This window comes from Drosophila simulans, chromosome 3L (assembly GCF_016746395.2).
Source record: "Drosophila simulans strain w501 chromosome 3L, Prin_Dsim_3.1, whole genome shotgun sequence".
NCBI classification, from domain to species: domain Eukaryota; kingdom Metazoa; phylum Arthropoda; class Insecta; order Diptera; family Drosophilidae; genus Drosophila; species Drosophila simulans.
In genome coordinates this window covers 7,032,868-7,050,432 of record NC_052522.2, presented here as the reverse complement: position 1 = coordinate 7,050,432, position 17,565 = coordinate 7,032,868, and the positions used below count along the sequence as shown (strand labels likewise).

Here is a 17,565-nt window from a genome sequence, read left to right as displayed (position 1 = left end):
TCAAATATTTTTGTGTCGCCAGGCAAACAAAATGGCGTTGCCAGCGAGAAAGAAGCAGGAGCAGGAGTGCAAACACAAAACGACAGCGGCGGCAAAAACTGCGCCATGTTTACAAAGTTTTGCAGTGAAAAAGTTGAAAAATAAAGTCAAGTAAATTCACGAAAAATCCTTTCTCGACTAAACGATGCTCTGCTGGTTTGAACAGAAAAGAAAATGAAGAAAAGCAAGGGAAAACAACCCTCAGCACTCAGCTATCCCCGTTCGACATTTATCACTCAAATCAAATAAACTTGGGTATGGCTTATCCTTGGACGAAAGTTTAAGACCCCAGTGATTTGGTATGATAATCAAATGAATGCAAAAGAAAGTATGTCAGAAGTACCTGCTCATACCTCTCGTCCTTTCGACTCCTTTGACAATTTCCGCATACCCTGCAAACATTGTTTGCCGCCGGAGCTCGAAAAAGGAGCAAATGAATCCCACTCCCACTACCATCATCATTTAGTTTAAAGCTCGGCGATGTCGCTGATTGCGCGACTTGGTAATGGCGGTGATTACAAAAATCCCCATCCACTCCACCCCGAAAAAAAAAAACACACACAGAGACCACGTATGACGTGCTCGGGAATTATGCATATTCCGCAGAAAAAAAAATGGAAGAAAAACTCAGCCCACAAGGCAACCGGAGGAGCTGCTCCTTCAGCGGCTGCTGCTGCCTCCACCGACCGACAGTTGCTGCATTATTTCCTTCCACGTTACCGAAAAGTGTTTTGGCGGAGGGCACTAGAGACAGGACGAAACCAGCCAGGATATGCATATTACATTGTGCTCCGCTTCCCGTTGTCTGCACAGAGAAAAAGAGTTACGAGTTGTAGGGATATCAAAGGCTATTGATTTTGAGCCTAAAGCTATACAATATAATTAAATGTAGTTTCATTAAATGACTTCAATAGCAGGTTTTTAAGAATTAACCAAATATAGTAGTGTTCTTTTTGTTGATATTTTCTCTCAGTGCAAGTGCTCTTTGTGGCACCAGTTTTTTGCCGCTGTATGTGTCGTTGTTTACTGCATTATTAAAAAAGCAACGTACGCGCAAATCTGTTAAGCATTTACATTCCCCCAAAAGCACCATATCCCCAACTCACAACTAACTCACCAGCTGGCGACTTTTTTTCCACCAATTTTCAATTCCGTCACAGGTCTTCCATACATTCGACTGATTCCGAAGGTAACTGCCGTCTCCGGCGAGACATTGAATCTGAAGTGCCCGGTGGCCGGCTATCCCATCGAGGAGATCCACTGGGAGCGCGGAGGACGGGAGCTGCCGGATGACATACGGCAACGTGTCCAGCCGGACGGCTCGCTGACCATCAGTCCCGTGCAGAAGAACTCCGATTCCGGCGTGTATACGTGCTGGGCGAGGAACAAACAGGGTCACAGTGCGCGGCGGAGTGGCGAGGTGACGGTCATAGGTTAGTATGTGAAAGGAGAAGCCGAAAAAACTGAAAAACTGAAAACACCAAACCAAAGAAAGGCCGGGGAAAAAAGTGAACATGAAAACACAGTGAAATAGATAAACAAGAGGAGGTCGAGGTTGGTTTCTTTCACAGCTCTTTTTCCCCGAACGATGACATCAAGCAGCGGGCTACGAAACGAAGTGAAAATTGCATTTTAATTATTAACAGCAAACTAAGTAGTTTCCTATGGCGCTTCGAGTTGTTCCTTTTTGCCAACCTTTTTGCATTTATTTTCCACTTCCTTTTTTTTTTTTTTTGATTCTGCTTAATTTTGTTTTGTTTTGGCTTTCAGCCGGGTACATGTACTTTTTGCTTCTGCTCTAATTAAATATGCGCAATAATCTAAGCTTAAAAGTTGGTAAATTGAAAAAAAAAATGGTATGAAAAAAGGAAGCTAAAGGAGAGCAAGGACGAACTGGGCCCCGTTTTTTCATTAGTGCTAATGTTAATGAATTCGCGCCCTAATGAGGCGCCGTGCTGATTAAATTTTCATAAATCGCAACCTTTTCAACCGGTCACTCTGTGCTCCTTTTGCTTCCCTTTTGGCTCATCAATCCTTGGCTGATCCCTTCCAGTGCCGCCGAAGCTCAGTCCCTTCCAAACGAACATCCTGCAGCTGAACATGGGCGATCGGGCCTCGCTCACCTGTTCGGTGGTGAAGGGCGATCTCCCGCTGACCATCAACTGGCGCAAGGACGGCCGCCCCATCGATCCCACCCAGCACATGTCCGTGAAGCAGGTGGACCAGTACAACAGCATCCTGGTCATCGAGAATCTGGGCAGCGACCACACCGGCAACTATTCCTGTGTGGTGCGCAATTCCGCCGCCGAGGTGGAGAACTCGCAGGCCCTGCTGGTCAATGGTAAAAACAATGAGGAACTCGAGTCCTTCGAGTCCAGTAATCCAGTTATCCAGTTATCCAGTATTGTAATCCCGTTTAGTTGCAAGTAGTTGAGTTTCCTTTCGTATGCACTTTGATTCATGTACCATGTAACACAGAACCATTGAATTGCATATACATACATATTATCTTATATATATATATATACGATCCTTGCTATCCTTTGTAAATGATGTTTCCACTTTCGGAATGTTTGTACAAGATTAAGTAGCGTTTTTCGATTCGAATGTGTTAACAAAACTGCGAAGGTTTACAGAGCGTACAAATTGACAATCAGCAATCATCATCAGTTGCTGCATCAACGTGGGAATTTCGCGTCCGCCAGGTGTCTCCGCTCAGGTGTCGCCGACCAGCTGTGCCAATCCTAACCCGTTTCGCCTGATCTTTCCTCTTGCAGTGCCGCCGAGCATAGAACCGTTCGCCTTCCAGGAGGGTTTGGCCGAGGGCATGCGGACGAGGACCGTCTGCGGGGTGTCCAGGGGCGATCCGCCGCTGAAGCTCATCTGGCTGAAGGACGGTGATCCGCTGCCCGACCTTTTGGGGGCCAATGTCACCATGCTAGACCAGTACAGCTCTCTGCTGAGCATTCCGTCGCTGTCGGCCACGCATTCCGGCGAGTACACGTGCGTGGCCAAGAATCCGGCGGCCGAGATCAAGTATACGGCCCTCTTGCAGGTCAAAGGTAGCGTACTAGCGTACCCATCACAACAGCTAAACACTAGACACAAAAAGAGAAAAGCTCACAAATATCGGAGCCATTTGCTATCAAAATTGAAATTAAATCCAAGTTATTAACTTCTGTAGCTGCTTCAAAACCTTTTATATAAAAAGCAATCTAAACTGCTCAATCAAATTTCGTTGCTTACTTATAGGCGTAATATAATTCCTTCTTTAGAAACTCGGGAAACCTTATTTCCTATATATGAAATTTCCAAAAATTAATAATTAAATATTATTCGATACAACAAACTGCTATGGCGATATTATTTCTCTGAAAAAACACAATACACAATAACACACTACATATAATACAAACTAAGCGAACTTCACTTGCCCCTCAATAACTTTTGCTTTCCCGCTGATGTATTCAAGAACAGCTTCTTAATGGTATTTTCAGTTGTTGATGATATTTTTGGTTGATTTTTAACAACAAATAACAATGGGCTGGCCAAGTTTTTTTCGAGTTCTATGTAACTAAGCCCCGGTGCAACTGAACGTTGCGCAGCCCGAAGGCGCTTTGATTTTTTGACTCTCACTAAGAAAACCACCCATAACTCCAATATAAAAAACGTACCGCTTAAAAAACCCCCGAAAACCCCAACTAATCTACAATTAAGAGTTCCCCCGTCACCTTTAAGTCGCTTTGGCACGCTGTGGGTTTTTTTGACAACCGTCTCACCAGGTAAAACGTTTTAACTGCACTGCTTTTTATGCGCTTCGTAACCAAAAATCTAACAAATTACCTATAAAGCTTATGAATATCTCTTTTGATTTGCTGCCTATTATTTGAAACGCTTCTTACACGACAAGTCGGGTTTTAGCTGCATAAGTTAAGTGTGCGCTCTCCCAGCAAAAATTCAAAAATTCCAAAATTTAGGGTCCTTCCATTTTGTCGAGCTCTCGGAGGGCGCACGGCTTTTTGTGATTAGCTGTAATTTATAATTTATACAAATACTCCTGCATAAACATGGATAATAAGCTGCTTTAAGATTCGTTTGCCTTATTCGCAATGCCCCAGTTATTTTTCGGTTTGCCGGCCAGTGCGATGCTGCTCGGTCTGCAGGATACATGCAGAATATCCTTTGTTACCCTTGGCTCCTCTCTTCATTTTTGACTTGCAGCTTTCGAAAACTCCACTTCATCCACTATGCTCAATGTGCTGTGCTTAATTAACGAACGAATAAACAAGGCGAACGCTGAAAATGAATGAGTTCGCACAAAAAACGCAACGAATCCACCCAAAAATCCTTCAAAGATGCTATGAAACTCGCGCTTACGCTTCAAACTTGATTTTGGCCTCTCTAATCGCTTCCTATATTTCCACACCGAAAAAATGGGACAGGGGATTCAAATTTATTGATAATTAATACGAGATTTTAGTAACACTGCTCTTAGGGTTAAAAATTACAATCATTTTTGAATAGATATATCCTCAAAAATGATATTTTATAAATAATTTCTTTTAAATTCCTAAACGCATCTACAGAACGTGCTGTCTCGAAATTAAATTCCAAATATTTATCATATTTCGCGATATTTCGCTTTGATCCCCGACTATTTTTTTCGGTGTACAAACCCCTTTCGCTTGTGTGAGTGCCTGTGGCTGCCTGTGTGCGTGTGTGCGTGCGTGTGACTGAGAAACCGCTTAAACCTAATTAAACCTTATTGCAGAGCAATGTGAACTAAACCGCAAAAATAAAGAAAATATATGACGGAGATCCGACCGAGAAACTAAATGGATAAGAAACTTAAAGCTTCGCAGTATTTGCTAATGTAGTTGAGAATGGTTGTTTTTTGCTAGAGAAGCGGCTGCCATCATGCTGCATTTTTCATTTCTGCACGTCTTTTTGTACAGATTAGAAATGCAATTTTTAGTTATGCCCGTTGCCATCTGCATGCGCGTAGTGCTGTGACAAATGAATTTTAATTTCAATTTATGTATGATTTGCTTGCTCTCCGTTCAGTTTCGTTTCATACCAATCCAAAGCCTTGGTTCTTAAGCTCTCGTTTTAATTCGTTTTTGGGTTTTCCTCCTTTCACACACAGATTGCTCCGTTAAGCTTTTTCCGCCCAATTTCCAGCCAGCCAGCCAGCTTGGGGTGTGAGCAATTATAGTTATTTTCGAGCAAAACTCCAAGCACACAGTTTTCCAAAATTTAATTTATTTATATTTATTTTGCCAATGCTCCATTTCCCAGGCTGACGCTGCTGTTGTTGTGTGCAAAGATTTTTTCCGTATTCGAATTAGACACGCTGCCACCCCAAATAAAACCAACCCCCAAACTATGCCAAAAACAATCCTTGAAAAACCCAAAAGAATAAAAAACAATAGATTATGCCATAATAACCAGAAATCATTTTAATTAATACCGGGCCCTGGGCCAGCTGATAATTTCATTTGGAGCTCTATAATTTGCTCCTTGTTCGGGTTTAATTTTTAATTAACATTTTTTAATTCGTTATTTCTGCACAAACAAAGGCTGGCAATTAAATGCAGCCGCTAAGTAAACAGTTTATAATTTATTGAAAACGTCGCTATGGTGGGTGATTTTTTTTTTAATATATATTTTTTTTGCATTGAAATCCCATTTTATTGTTTCGCTTTTTTCGTGTTTTGTTAGCTGCGTGTCCAACTATGAAACTCACACCACCACGTTCACATTTATGTTGCGCATTCTATAATTTCTATGCAAATATATTTTCAATTTCGCTTCTGGCATGCCTTTGTCATTTAATTTATGCGCCGAATATACCAGAACATATTAAGCCTTTTTTGCGATTTTTTCGAACAGTGAGGCACAGAGCGTGGGCGAATCAAAGAAAACACACAAAAGAGAAAGCGATCAATTTGAATAAACGAAACGAAAAGATATAAAAATAAAGTCCTTGCACACCAACAAAAACCAAAAGAATTCATTTTCCCCCACGGACATTCCTAAATGATTTTCCTTAAAACATGATGACATCAAAGAATCTACATTATTTTTGTTCCATTTTTGACTGAGTTGCATATGAAATTATTTTTTGTGTTTGATTTCGAAGCAATCCACCCAAAAATAAAAAAAATTAAACAGATATCCTTTTGTACATTAGTTGAAAAGTTCCTAAAATATTGCTACCACTATTCAACCAGTTTTTACATTTGTGCTAGGCACAATGAAAATCTTAAGATCGTAAACAGCAAAAATTCTTTTATGCCGTTTTTTACTTTGCCAGAAATCTTCACTTTTCCTCTCTGTTTCTGTCTCTCTCTATATCTCTTTCTAAGAACCATTACTCTTACTGTATGTCTTAGCAGTTTTGATTTCAATCATTCGTTCTGAACTCCCAGCTATTTTCCGAGTTAGCTAACCATTTCTTCATATCACGCATACGCCCCGTAGTGCCGCCTCGCTGGATCGTCGAGCCCGTGGACGCGAATGTGGAGCGTAATCGCCACATTATGCTGCATTGCCAGGCGCAGGGTGTTCCCACACCCAGCATAGTGTGGAAGAAGGCTACAGGTTAGACACTACAAATTGCATAAAAATTATAAAATTATATAAGACAATATGTCCGGAGAAAGGGAATCATATGTCATAGCCAAACTTTTCTAATTTATGATCTTCGATTAGAAATGGTCAATGAATGGAGTATATATTTTGGTATAATCTATGTATGTTTCCAAGTAGAACTAACCAAATTCCACTCGGTCTTTCAATGTCCACCCACAGGCAGTAAGTCGGGAGAGTACGAAGAAGTCCGCGAGCGTCCCTTCACCAAGCTCCTGGGCAATGGCTCCCTGCTGCTGCAACACGTTAAGGAGGATCGCGAGGGCTTCTATCTGTGCCAGGCCAACAATGGCATCGGCACCGGCATCGGAAAGGTCATCCAGCTGAAAGTGAACTGTGAGTATTTGGCGGAAAGGATGATGGTGCTCTGCTCTGGCAATTTGGTTAATTGCAATGCTGTGGCCCCGGAGGAATCGACGTCGTAATTAAAAATGGGCAAAATGCTCGCCGTTTTCAGCCTCGCCGTACTTCTCATCCACTTCCCGGTCCGTGATGGTGAAAAAGGGCGACACGGCACTGCTCCAATGTGCCGTCAGTGGGGACAAGCCGATTAACATTGTTTGGATGCGCTCGGGCAAGAACACGCTGAATCCGTCAACCAATTACAAGTGAGTGCACTCAGTCGGATCTGAGTGGGAAACGAAAGTAATACCGCTGCACTTTGCATTCGCTTTCAGGATCTCGGTGAAGCAGGAGGCCACACCAGACGGAGTGTCCGCCGAGCTGCAAATCCGCACGGTGGACGCCACCGACAGCGGTCCGTACTTCTGTCGGGCCAGCAATTTGTATGGCAATGATCAGCAGCTGGTGCAGCTGCAGGTCCAGGAGCCACCACTGCCACCCAGTGTCCTGGAGGCGGCCATGATCAGCAGTCGATCGGTGAACATCAAGTGGCAACCGAAAACCTTGGGCACTGGCGATGTGACCAAGTACATAGTGGAGTTCCGCGAGGCAGATCGTACGTATAGTCTGGATTGGAATTCAAGAGTTTGAAGAGATGGTAAAGTTTCCAACGTAATTAGATTCTCTCCCACCAGCTTTGTTTGTGGACCAGTGGCAGCAGATCGAGGTCAAGGATCCGCCACATTTCAATGCAATGATCGAGAACCTTAAGCCGGCGACACGTTACGCTTTCCGGGTGATTGCCGAGGGATCGGCCGGACGCAGTGCACCCAGCCAGGAGCTGATTGTTCGCACGGAACCACAGCGACCCGCAGGACCTCCTCTAAGTCTGTCCGCCAGACCTTTGTCTTCCACCGAGCTGCTTATCAGTTGGGTGGCTCCTTTGCCGGAACTGCGACATGGTGACATTCAGGGCTACAATGTGGGCTACAAGCTGTCCAGTTCGGGAAATACGGCATACAACTTCACTTCCGTTTCCGGAGATGGCGATGGAGGCAATGGGGAGCTACTACTCAGCGGACTGGCTAAGTTTGCCCGATACACCGTCGTGGTGCAGGCTTTCAATCAGGTGGGGCCAGGACCTCTGTCGGAACCCACCGCTGCTCAGACTATGGAAGATGGTAAGACGGTTTTTAGGAACTAACTTGATATATTTCATTCAACATGTTTTTAATCAGTTCCAAGTCGACCACCGGAGGACGTGCGCTGTGCCGCCTTATCCTCGCAATCGCTTCAGGTGTCCTGGCAACCACCGCCAATTTACCACACCAATGGACTGCTGCAGGGATACAAGCTAATATTCGAGCCCATCATCGATGACATTCAGCCCAGCAAGGACGAAGTGGAGTCGAGGAAAACGACAGCACTCACCATGGTGCTGACAGGACTTCGCAAATACACCAACTACAGTATTCAGGTTTTGGCCCACACGCGTATGGGCGATGGAGTGGTATCGAAGCCATTGTTTTGCCACAGCGAAGAGGATGTGCCCGAGGCTCCGGCGGATATCAAAGTTGTGTCGAGTTCATCACAATCCCTGTATATCTCTTGGTTGCCACCCAATGAACCGAACGGAGTGATCACCAAGTACAGTCTGTACACTCGTGTGGTGAACGGTCGCGAGGAGCTGAACAATGAGAAACGTAGTCTGCCATCGCAACAGGCCTATTACGAAGCCAAAGGACTGCATCCGCATATGGAGTATCAGTTCTGGGTGACGGCCAGCACTCGAGTGGGCGAGGGCAAGAGTTCCCGAGTGTCCTCACAAATCACCACGAATCGCATACCGGCAAGGATCATATCCTTCGGTGGTCCAGTGGTCAGACCTTGGCGATCCACCGTTACTCTACCCTGCACGGCGGTTGGAAAACCCAAACGGGAGTGGTTCAAATCAGATGTGGCACTGCGGCAAGGTGGACTCCATAACTCCCAGCTGCTGGACAGTGGGGATCTGATCATCTCCAGCCTGCAACTGGCGGATGGTGGCAACTACAGCTGTCAGGTGGACAACGGCATTGGAACTGATCGATTAACGCACACCCTCATTGTCCAAGTGCCACCTACAGCTCCGGTTCTTTATGTAACGAGTGCCACCTCGAGCAGCATCCTCATGCACTGGAAGTGTGGCTTCACGGGCAATGCACCCATCACCGGCTATACCTTGTTCTATCGGCGAGCCAATGGCAACACGGACGAGATGCAATTGTCGCGACATGCTTCCAGTCATGAACTCAAGGGCCTGATGTGTGGCAGCACGTACCAGATCCACCTGAGTGCCCAGAACAAGGTGGGCACCTCACCCACCAGCACCATTCTGCACGTGCGCACTCAGGGTCAATCGCCTGGTCATCCTGCCTCCACTGCCCTCTTGGCACCAAACTCGACCTCCCTGTTGGTTCGACTGCACTCTTGGCCGGACAACGGATGTCCTTTGCTCTACTTCGTCCTGCAGTACCGAGCAGTGACCGACGATCCGGATGCGGAATGGGTGCTAGGTGAGCACATCGAGCTTTATTACGAATATATAAAAAAAACTACATATTTTTCCCGCAGTATCCAATGCCTTGAAGCCGCAGCGTCGCATAGTGGTCAACAATCTGCAACCTTCGACGCTCTATCAACTCCGCATGGAGGCGCACAATGTGGCTGGAATCTCGCAGGCGGAGTTCAACTTCGTGACCCTGACCAAGGATGGAGATCCACCACCGCCGGAAATCATGCATCGTGGCCGTAGTGGTCAAACCACGGTCATATTCGCCAATATTAACCTGCTCATCCCAACCATAGCGGCAGTGTCTGGAATGTTCTGCACAATTATCATGATCATCGTTTGCTACAGACACAGTAAGTATACAATATCAATAAGTTCCAGAGCTGAACTAATTGACCCAGTGCTTAAAAATGCACCACCGCTCGCAGAGCAAAGTCAAATTCAAAAGGAATCACTCGAGAATCGAGCCAACTCCGAGGCTGCCCAGCGGGAGCGGTATTATGCCACCATACACAAGGTGTCCATGCAGAACAACGATAAGATTCCAGGTGAGTGATGGGTTGGAAGGGGGTGGCCAGAAATCTCAAATGAAGGAGTACTTGTAAACGTCCATCTGACGCTTAATCGTTTTCAATGGAATACGAATTATGTCTCAATCAGTAATTCCTGGAAAGAAACCCTTGAGCATGAAGTTCTTTATCCAACTGACAACAACAAAGCCCTTGAGATTTCTGTGACCCCTGTTGCCTTGCTACTTGATCAGCTGCGCTAATCGCCCGAGGACTTGTTCCACAGAAACCTCCGAGGACATCTCGCCGTATGCCACCTTCCAGCTGTCGGAGGCTGGGGGCAACATGTCGCAGCCGCACCACGGCGGTCCGGCCAACACGCTGCTCCACTCGTTCATGTACCACGAGCGGGCCCTGGCCGAGGGCTGCTCGTCGCCACCACCAGCCGCGGTACTGAACCCACCAACAACCACCACCCATCACCACCACCACCACCAACGTCCACTAAAGACAATTCATAATTATTATCAGACCTCACCGTTCCATAATATCGTGCGTTTGTTTATTCATTTCTTTGATTTAGCTCTCTCTCTCCTTCTACTAAGTACTCCGATTGATCGAATGTGGTCCTGCCACTCATTAGTGTTTTTCTGAGTGTACTACTACGTGCTTTTTATGTTGTTCCATGTTGCTCGTGTATTTGTTTGCCCTTCAGTTCACATTAATTGCAATGCCGTAAATCATGCTAAGGGGCTTCAACGCCCTGGATCCATGTCACCTGCCAATCTTGAGTTACCCATTCTTTTGTTTGAGAAGCGTTCCAACCCCAGGCGCTTTGTAGTCGCTAGCTGCATAAATTCCCCGCACTGAGATGCCGATCCAGACTAATTTCCCGCTGTTCCATGTTCCATGTGCAGTCCAAGAACCGGAGGCGCCACTCCAGGAAGACGGAGCCGGAGAGCGAGGAGTCGGAATCGGACCAGGACCAGCTCACCTCCAGTCGCACCGAGTCCTCCAACCAGCACGAGGGCAAGATCAAGCACAGTAAGTCAGGGATGGGAAAGTTCAATATATTATTTAATGCATTTAAAATTGATTATAAGAACGTCCCACGATTTTTGATTTATCTGCAGTGAACGTCCACTCAAAAGTGAAATTATGTTTCTGAAAAATTACTTGACATTGAGATGTCTTTCACTGCAGACGTCCTTTGTTCTAAGCTCCCAGGCTTTTATCCTAAAGTATTCTGCCAGCTGAACTCTCTTTTTGTGTTGCTTTGTTTTTGCAGACTCTAGACTAATACAACACTTTCCAAACCACAATATCTCGATTACATATCTGTAGTAGGCCAAACTGCACCAAACAAAACTCCACACGAAATACTAAGATCAGGCCAACCAATGAGACTAAGACACCCAATTTTGTAATTGATAGTGCTAAGTTAGTTGCTAAGTTTTTGTTAACGTTTGTTATCTATGTATTGTATCCCTGCCAAAGAAAAAAAACTCTCTATCAGCCCGCTCTTTGTTTTTCTGTTCTTTTCTTCCCCACTAACATCTCCGTCTGCGCTGCGATTGATCCACCATTGATCCGTTGATCCATTCCGCCGTAGGCATCATCTACCATGGAGCACAATCAAGCACCTCCTCCGATCTGTCACCAATGTCCGAACAGAAATCATTGCCCCGCCGCGGTCGCTCCAGGTATCATCATCAGCAATATCAGTTTTCCACCAATACCACACCGCGCCACCACAACAGCAACAAAATGAACAACAACACCACCAGCAACACGAACACCACAGCCACCAATACGACAGCCACACCATCGACATCCAGCAATTCGAACAAAATTCTATCGCCGCGCGGCGGAAATCTGAAATCCATATCGAGCACGTTCAAATCGCAAGACTCCATACAGTGCCACATACCCACATTGGTCAAGTCGCCATCGATCAGTACACAGCAGCAGAAACAGTTCCACAAGCAGCAGTTGCAGAATAGTAGTACCAATAATTCCCAGCATAGTAGCTCCAATCCGAACAGTAGTAGTTTGAAGCAACAGCAGCCCCTACTGATCACGCCCAAGCTCCATCAGCTGGAGGCCAATGGCCAGGAGCTGTTGGGGCTGGACGGGATCGGCAATAGCCCGTTGGTAGCCTGCATGCCGCCCTCCTCACAGTTCCGCCCCATACCCCACAAGTCCATAATGCCCGCGCATGAGCCACCGCACCACCACAACCACAGCCAGCAATCGCATCCCCACCAGCAGCAGCAGCAGCAGCATCCGGGCACGCTGCTCAACCCCTCGACGGCCATGCTCTCCTCCAAGTTCTTCACAGCGCCCACGCTGCCCAAATAGGATACGGCCAATGGGGGGAGTGAATACGTTGGTGGTGCCATGGAGGCCATGGACGGTTTCGGCTATGACAGCGGCGAGATCTCCTGCACCTACATGGACCCAATCGATCAGACATGAGACCTGGCCTACGGTGAGGTGTGTGGTCCCCCCGAGGGGGCCCGTTAAGGACCCTTTTCACGACCTGGTGGCTCAGCTGAGTGCCTGGATAGCATACAGAGACATATTCTTGGATTCGAGTATGCACATATTGTAGCATACGAGTTCATGAGAGTCTTGAGTTTTCTGTGAATCAAACTTAAAAGAGAGTATTCTTAAATCAAAATGTAAAGCCTTTGAAGTACAAGCTGATAAATCAGGTCGTGAAATTTGTGCCCACCCACGCACACCCAACCACACAACCAGACTAGAACTACACCACTAGGTCTTTAAACGAATGAATGCTTGAATGCTGTGGTTGCAATCAGAAAACCAACTCTGGACCCTTTCTTGTACTTGCACCCCCATCACCCCCCAACGATTGCCACCCACCACCCTCCCACTCCCCGAATGAACACACGCATCCAGGGCCGGCATCCTGCGCACGCTGCATCCGCTCCAGCTGCAGGCCGAGTGCAACGCCGGCGCCTTCCATCGCACGGAGGACGGCGGCCTGGGCGAACGGATCGAGCTGGCCGAGGTTGAGGTCGATGTGGATACGATTAAGAAGCTAAAGCTGGGTCAGAGGTCATCGCTCTGGTCCCGACCTTCATCCACCACCTCCCAGCTGCAGCAGGAGCACCAGCAGCAGCAACAGCAGCAGAAGCACCACCAGCAGCAGCAGCAACACCACCAACAGCAGCAGCAGCAGGCACCACAGCAACCACACAAACGAGCGCATTCAAAGTCACCGCAGCCACAACAACAACAGCCACTGCAACAACAACGCCAACAACATTCACCCGCTCCTGGCCAAAAATTGCTTAGCGAGAAATCGGATTATTCGATATCCGTCTGAGACATTGGTAAGATCTGATCGCAAGATCAGCAGATTGGATGAGACCGGGCCCCCCGATAGCCACAAATTTAGCAGCAGCCGGGCCGTTTTTGTACATTTTTGTAATGCATTTGTTACCTTACCAAGACCACCCCTCCCCCCCTAACACCCTGACACCACTCTTGAAATGATAAACCTCTACTCCAAACTTTCGGAAGAGCCCCGCACCAAGTAATACCCTCCTGTCCCCCCAAAAGAAACAACCAGATGAACACTCAGTAAACTTTCGGACAATCAGTATCAAAATTCTGCACCAACCATCCAAAAACCAAAACATACCGAATCGAAACACTTCCCATTATGAACTCCTGCCCGTATTTATAGAGGTCATACTATATATAAGTATTAACGATTGTGCATGCTATATACCCACGTATGTATGTATGTATCTACATATGTATATGTATGTAGGTGAATGCATATGGCATGTGTCCAGAAAGAACCCAGGTCAGTTGTCGAACTTCCAGAAATGTTGTATGTACATATATATACTAACGTAGTCTATTAAGTATCCGTAACGACTAATGCGTATATCACTCGAAACTGTAACTCAAACTACTAACTGCAAAACTATCGCAAACTATCGTATCGAATCGATTCGAATCGAACTGTTTTTCATCGTATGTAGAAAGGACGACCTTCTTCTAGATGTTGAAGTCTCGAATAGCAATGAGTGTTTGACCTATGAAAAGCTACTCCTAAAGTAGTTCCATAAGTTTCGGTTTTGTGGTACACCAGGGCGATGAAACGAGGAATTTAATCTTGAAATTTTCAACTAAGCCGAAAACTCAGATATACATATATGCTGTGTACAAATTTATATGAATGTATATTGATGTGTGTCCCCGTGTGCGTGTCTACGTTATGAGGCAGTCGTGTGCTCATGTATGTATATAGGATATATACCGAGATATACAATCGAAGAATACTCATTTAGTTGTTAGCGAATCCACGTACATGTAGAGTATTGAGCAAATGCTGTAAATAATCAAAAGTAAAACCCTCAAAGGACTGACAATGTTGCATGACTCACATAGAGAAACCCAAAGGAAAGTAAAGCCACAATGAAAATGTTAACTAAATGTATTCGATATAGCCGATGTACACACACTCGAATATGTCGCCAGCTGAATTTGAATTCAAGAAAGCAGTATTCATAGATAATATGACATGATATCGCAGTAATCACACACATTAGTGTTTCCATTACAATAAACTGTCATTCGTCGAGTTGTAGATAAATGTTTTTAAAAACGAATTAATGGAAGTAAATTGAATGAGCCTGTAGGAGAATCAAATACCAGTCGTAATTAAATTTCGAATTATCATAAACACTCAATCAAGCAGCCGAATGGAACGAAAGCCAAGTTAGGAGCAGACAAACAAACTACAAATTAATATAACTCTTAGTTCGTATCGAATAATCCAAAAGTAATACGAGTACATAGCTGTATTTTAACTAGCCTACAAAAGCATAAGGAAACCCATTAAACAGTCAAATAAAATCGATGAGGAGTAGAAGGAGGATCAGAGGGACGAATTGAACCCATTTCGGAAACCATGTGCCAAAATTTGTTTTTAGACAAAGCTCTCTTAAATTACGGATATACAATAAATAATGCAAGCCATGAAAAGCGAGTAAATAGCAGCCACGAAATATGAACATACCAATTAGAGCCACAGAATTCACAAAATAAAGTCGCAGATTAAGGTGTTCACTTGGGTAAAATTTATTCGAACCCGAGCCAGACAGCATAATTCTTTAGTGTCTCATTTGAAATAAAAGCAAAAACCAAAAAAAGGAAAATTTACGAGCCAGCAGCACCCTTTGTTTATATAGCGATTAACGCGATTTTAGTCGGTTTTTATATGCATTTATTTGTACGAAGCAATGAAATGGTTTATTACATTTAACATCGAATTTTACGAATTTATTAAGAACAACAGAAAAGTTGCGACTGCAAGGAGCAACCTCACAGCAAAGTCTACAAATCAAAAGATGAAATTAACTTAATAGATCACAATCAAAACGAGAACAAACCGAGTAATTATACGAGAGGGAGAAACAATTTTTATGTTTAACATATAATTAGCACAACAACTACAAAATAAAAACTATTAATGTAAAAACAAACGGCATTTAAAAAATATAAGAAATATTTAAAAATAACAAACGGTTGTTTATCTGTTGGTCGGCTGAGGGAAAATGTGAGATAAAAACTGCTTTCCAAGACTTTGAATATTTGCTCAGAAAAATGGTTCGAATATTTCACAACTTTGGTGAATATGAATGCCAAATGACTATATCAGCATTTCATCAACGAATGTAACTTATTATCTTGAATAACTGAACAGTAAGTATTAGCCAAACTGGTGGAACCAAAATAAACATACACCCATCCTCTATTTTAATAAAATTCATTTTAATATTTTTTTAATATATTATATATTTTATTTAATTTTTTTTTGGTTTTTTTTATTATGCACGCTTAATATATAAAATGGATATTTGATAATGGATATTGGATAATACTGAATGAAGCCAGATACTCACACTGAAATCCGAACGGGCAGAGCCAGGGGCAGTGCTCGAGATCGTCGGGTATCGGTGTAGGACCTGGAACGAGAACGCCCATGAGAACGACCACGCGAGTGACCACGGGAGCGACCGCGAGACCTGGAGCGATCCCGCTTGCGATCATCCCGGATGTGTCTCCTCCGCGGCATGAACTCCTCCTTCTCCGCCAGGATCAGCTCGCAGTCACTGTGGTCGGAACTGGAACTGGAAGATGAGCTAGTGTGATGACCATGACCATGTCTGCGTCCTCTGTGTCGTCGTTTACCTCCATCGGAGCTGCGGTGCTTGGACTTGGTCTCCTTGATGGAGAGCTGAGATTCCTGCTGCTGTTGCTTCTGGATCTGTTTCATCACATCGTTCAGCATTTTCTGGGCCATGTTGGCCTTTCGAATGAGCCGCTCCATCGACGGCGTGGCCATGTCCTCCACTTCCACGGGCGTGGCACTCGGCACTTGGCCGCGGCATCCTTGACATGCCTCCGGCCCTGCATTTGCCGCAGTTTGCTCACGTGCCACGTTATCGGATTGCGACATTTTCGCACTAGTTTACACCTGACCCGATAAGAAATTCACTTAACACTTTGATTACTGCTTCACTGCTGCTTCTGTGAACTGGATACAACTGCTGTAACTGCTGATGCTGCTGCGGGATCTGTTGCTTGTGTTGCGACTGCTTCACTTGAACACTTGAATTTGACTGGCTTCTGCGGCATTCGGTCGATGAGCTTTTATAGGCAACTTTGGCGCCAAGCTTATCGCGACTTTCGGACTGTAAACATTTGCATTTCTTTATCAGTCACACACTCATACAAGCACGCGATAAAGGTGACGTCATCTGATCTATTTTTAACCAAATCGCATTCATGGGTTTCTGGGAAATTACTTCCATTGATCACGTGTTTTTAATGTTACATAATTTCATTCCCGAACGTAACCTCAGAAATATTTCTTATTATTGCGAAATTGTTCTTACTTTTGTTCTGCATATATGCATTAATATTCTATACAATATTATAAGTATATTGCGTATTTTTATAAGCAAACTTCTATTTAATTATGAAATTGTGAAATATGACATTCTTTTGATATAATTTTCATTTTGAATTTATGGTTTCAAAACATCAAAAATTAAAAATAAAATTTAAAATTTTAGGAAATTTAGACATATATTTAAAATGTTTTGTGATCTAAATAATTTCATACATCAGGCAGCTTTTCATGAATTTTTACACATTTTAGAAATATTAAACGGTTAAATATTTTCGAAGCCTGCTAATTAATTGTAAGGTATAAGACTACGTATAAGACATTACCGATTGAGGCTAGTATTTTTATTGTGGTATTTTCATGATTGCTTTTCAAATTTGCCCGCCAACATTTGCAGTCTTAACCAAGAGCGGTTAATAGCGTTCATATATATATTTAAACATATAACAATTTAAAACAATTAAACAATTTAAAATATAACCAAATTTTAATTAAAATAGCCGTTAACATGTATA

The 17,565-nt window shown here is 44.3% G+C and overlaps 2 protein-coding genes across 17 annotated transcripts in view; one reads left to right on the top strand and one right to left on the bottom strand.

Annotated features, from left to right (window-relative positions):
- Positions 1-15,656, top strand: part of LOC6737094 (Down syndrome cell adhesion molecule-like protein Dscam2) — a 30,799-nt gene extending 15,143 nt beyond the window's left edge. Inside the window, exons 9-22 of one of the 15 annotated variants that reach the window (XM_039293044.2) lie at positions 1,200-1,472; positions 2,817-3,101; positions 6,523-6,642; positions 6,853-7,026; positions 7,148-7,298; positions 7,368-7,648; positions 7,728-8,213; positions 8,271-9,587; positions 9,646-9,936; positions 9,985-10,131; positions 10,379-10,542; positions 11,010-11,136; positions 11,705-11,795; positions 13,018-15,656. In XM_039293044.2, the coding sequence (XP_039148978.1) occupies positions 1,200-1,472; positions 2,817-3,101; positions 6,523-6,642; positions 6,853-7,026; positions 7,148-7,298; positions 7,368-7,648; positions 7,728-8,213; positions 8,271-9,587; positions 9,646-9,936; positions 9,985-10,131; positions 10,379-10,542; positions 11,010-11,136; positions 11,705-11,795; positions 13,018-13,447 (4,337 nt within the window). In that variant the 3' untranslated portion in view covers positions 13,448-15,656. Of the gene's footprint in view, positions 1-1,199; positions 1,473-2,092; positions 2,381-2,816; positions 3,102-6,522; positions 6,643-6,852; positions 7,027-7,147; positions 7,299-7,367; positions 7,649-7,712; positions 8,214-8,270; positions 9,588-9,645; positions 9,937-9,984; positions 10,132-10,378; positions 10,543-11,009; positions 11,137-11,380 lie in introns of all 15 variants that reach the window. The other 14 variants (XM_039293043.2, XM_039293042.2, XM_039293041.2 and 11 more) reach the window with 14 other exon arrangements.
- A 285-nt stretch (positions 15,657-15,941) lies between these two features.
- LOC6737093 (arginine/serine-rich coiled-coil protein 2) lies at positions 15,942-16,796 on the bottom strand. 2 transcript variants are annotated; one of them, XM_002083904.4, is made up of 2 exons: positions 16,330-16,796; positions 16,090-16,268 (listed from the first exon to the last, which is right to left on the bottom strand). In XM_002083904.4, the coding sequence occupies exons 1-2, from the start codon at positions 16,595-16,597 to the stop codon at positions 16,237-16,239; spliced, it is 300 nt and encodes a 99-aa protein (XP_002083940.1). In that variant the 5' UTR covers positions 16,598-16,796; the 3' UTR covers positions 16,090-16,236. The 2 variants fall into 2 exon arrangements, with proteins under 2 accessions (XP_044778749.1, XP_002083940.1); XM_044922814.1 differs by having other exon boundaries at positions 15,942-16,796.
- Between the last annotated feature and the right edge of the window lie 769 nt (positions 16,797-17,565).

Bases quoted from the DNA above. Each gene is read 5' to 3' on its own strand.
- LOC6737093 (XM_044922814.1), bottom strand. From the start codon at position 16,597: ATGTCGCAATCCGATAACGTGGCACGTGAGCAAACTGCGGCAAATGCA.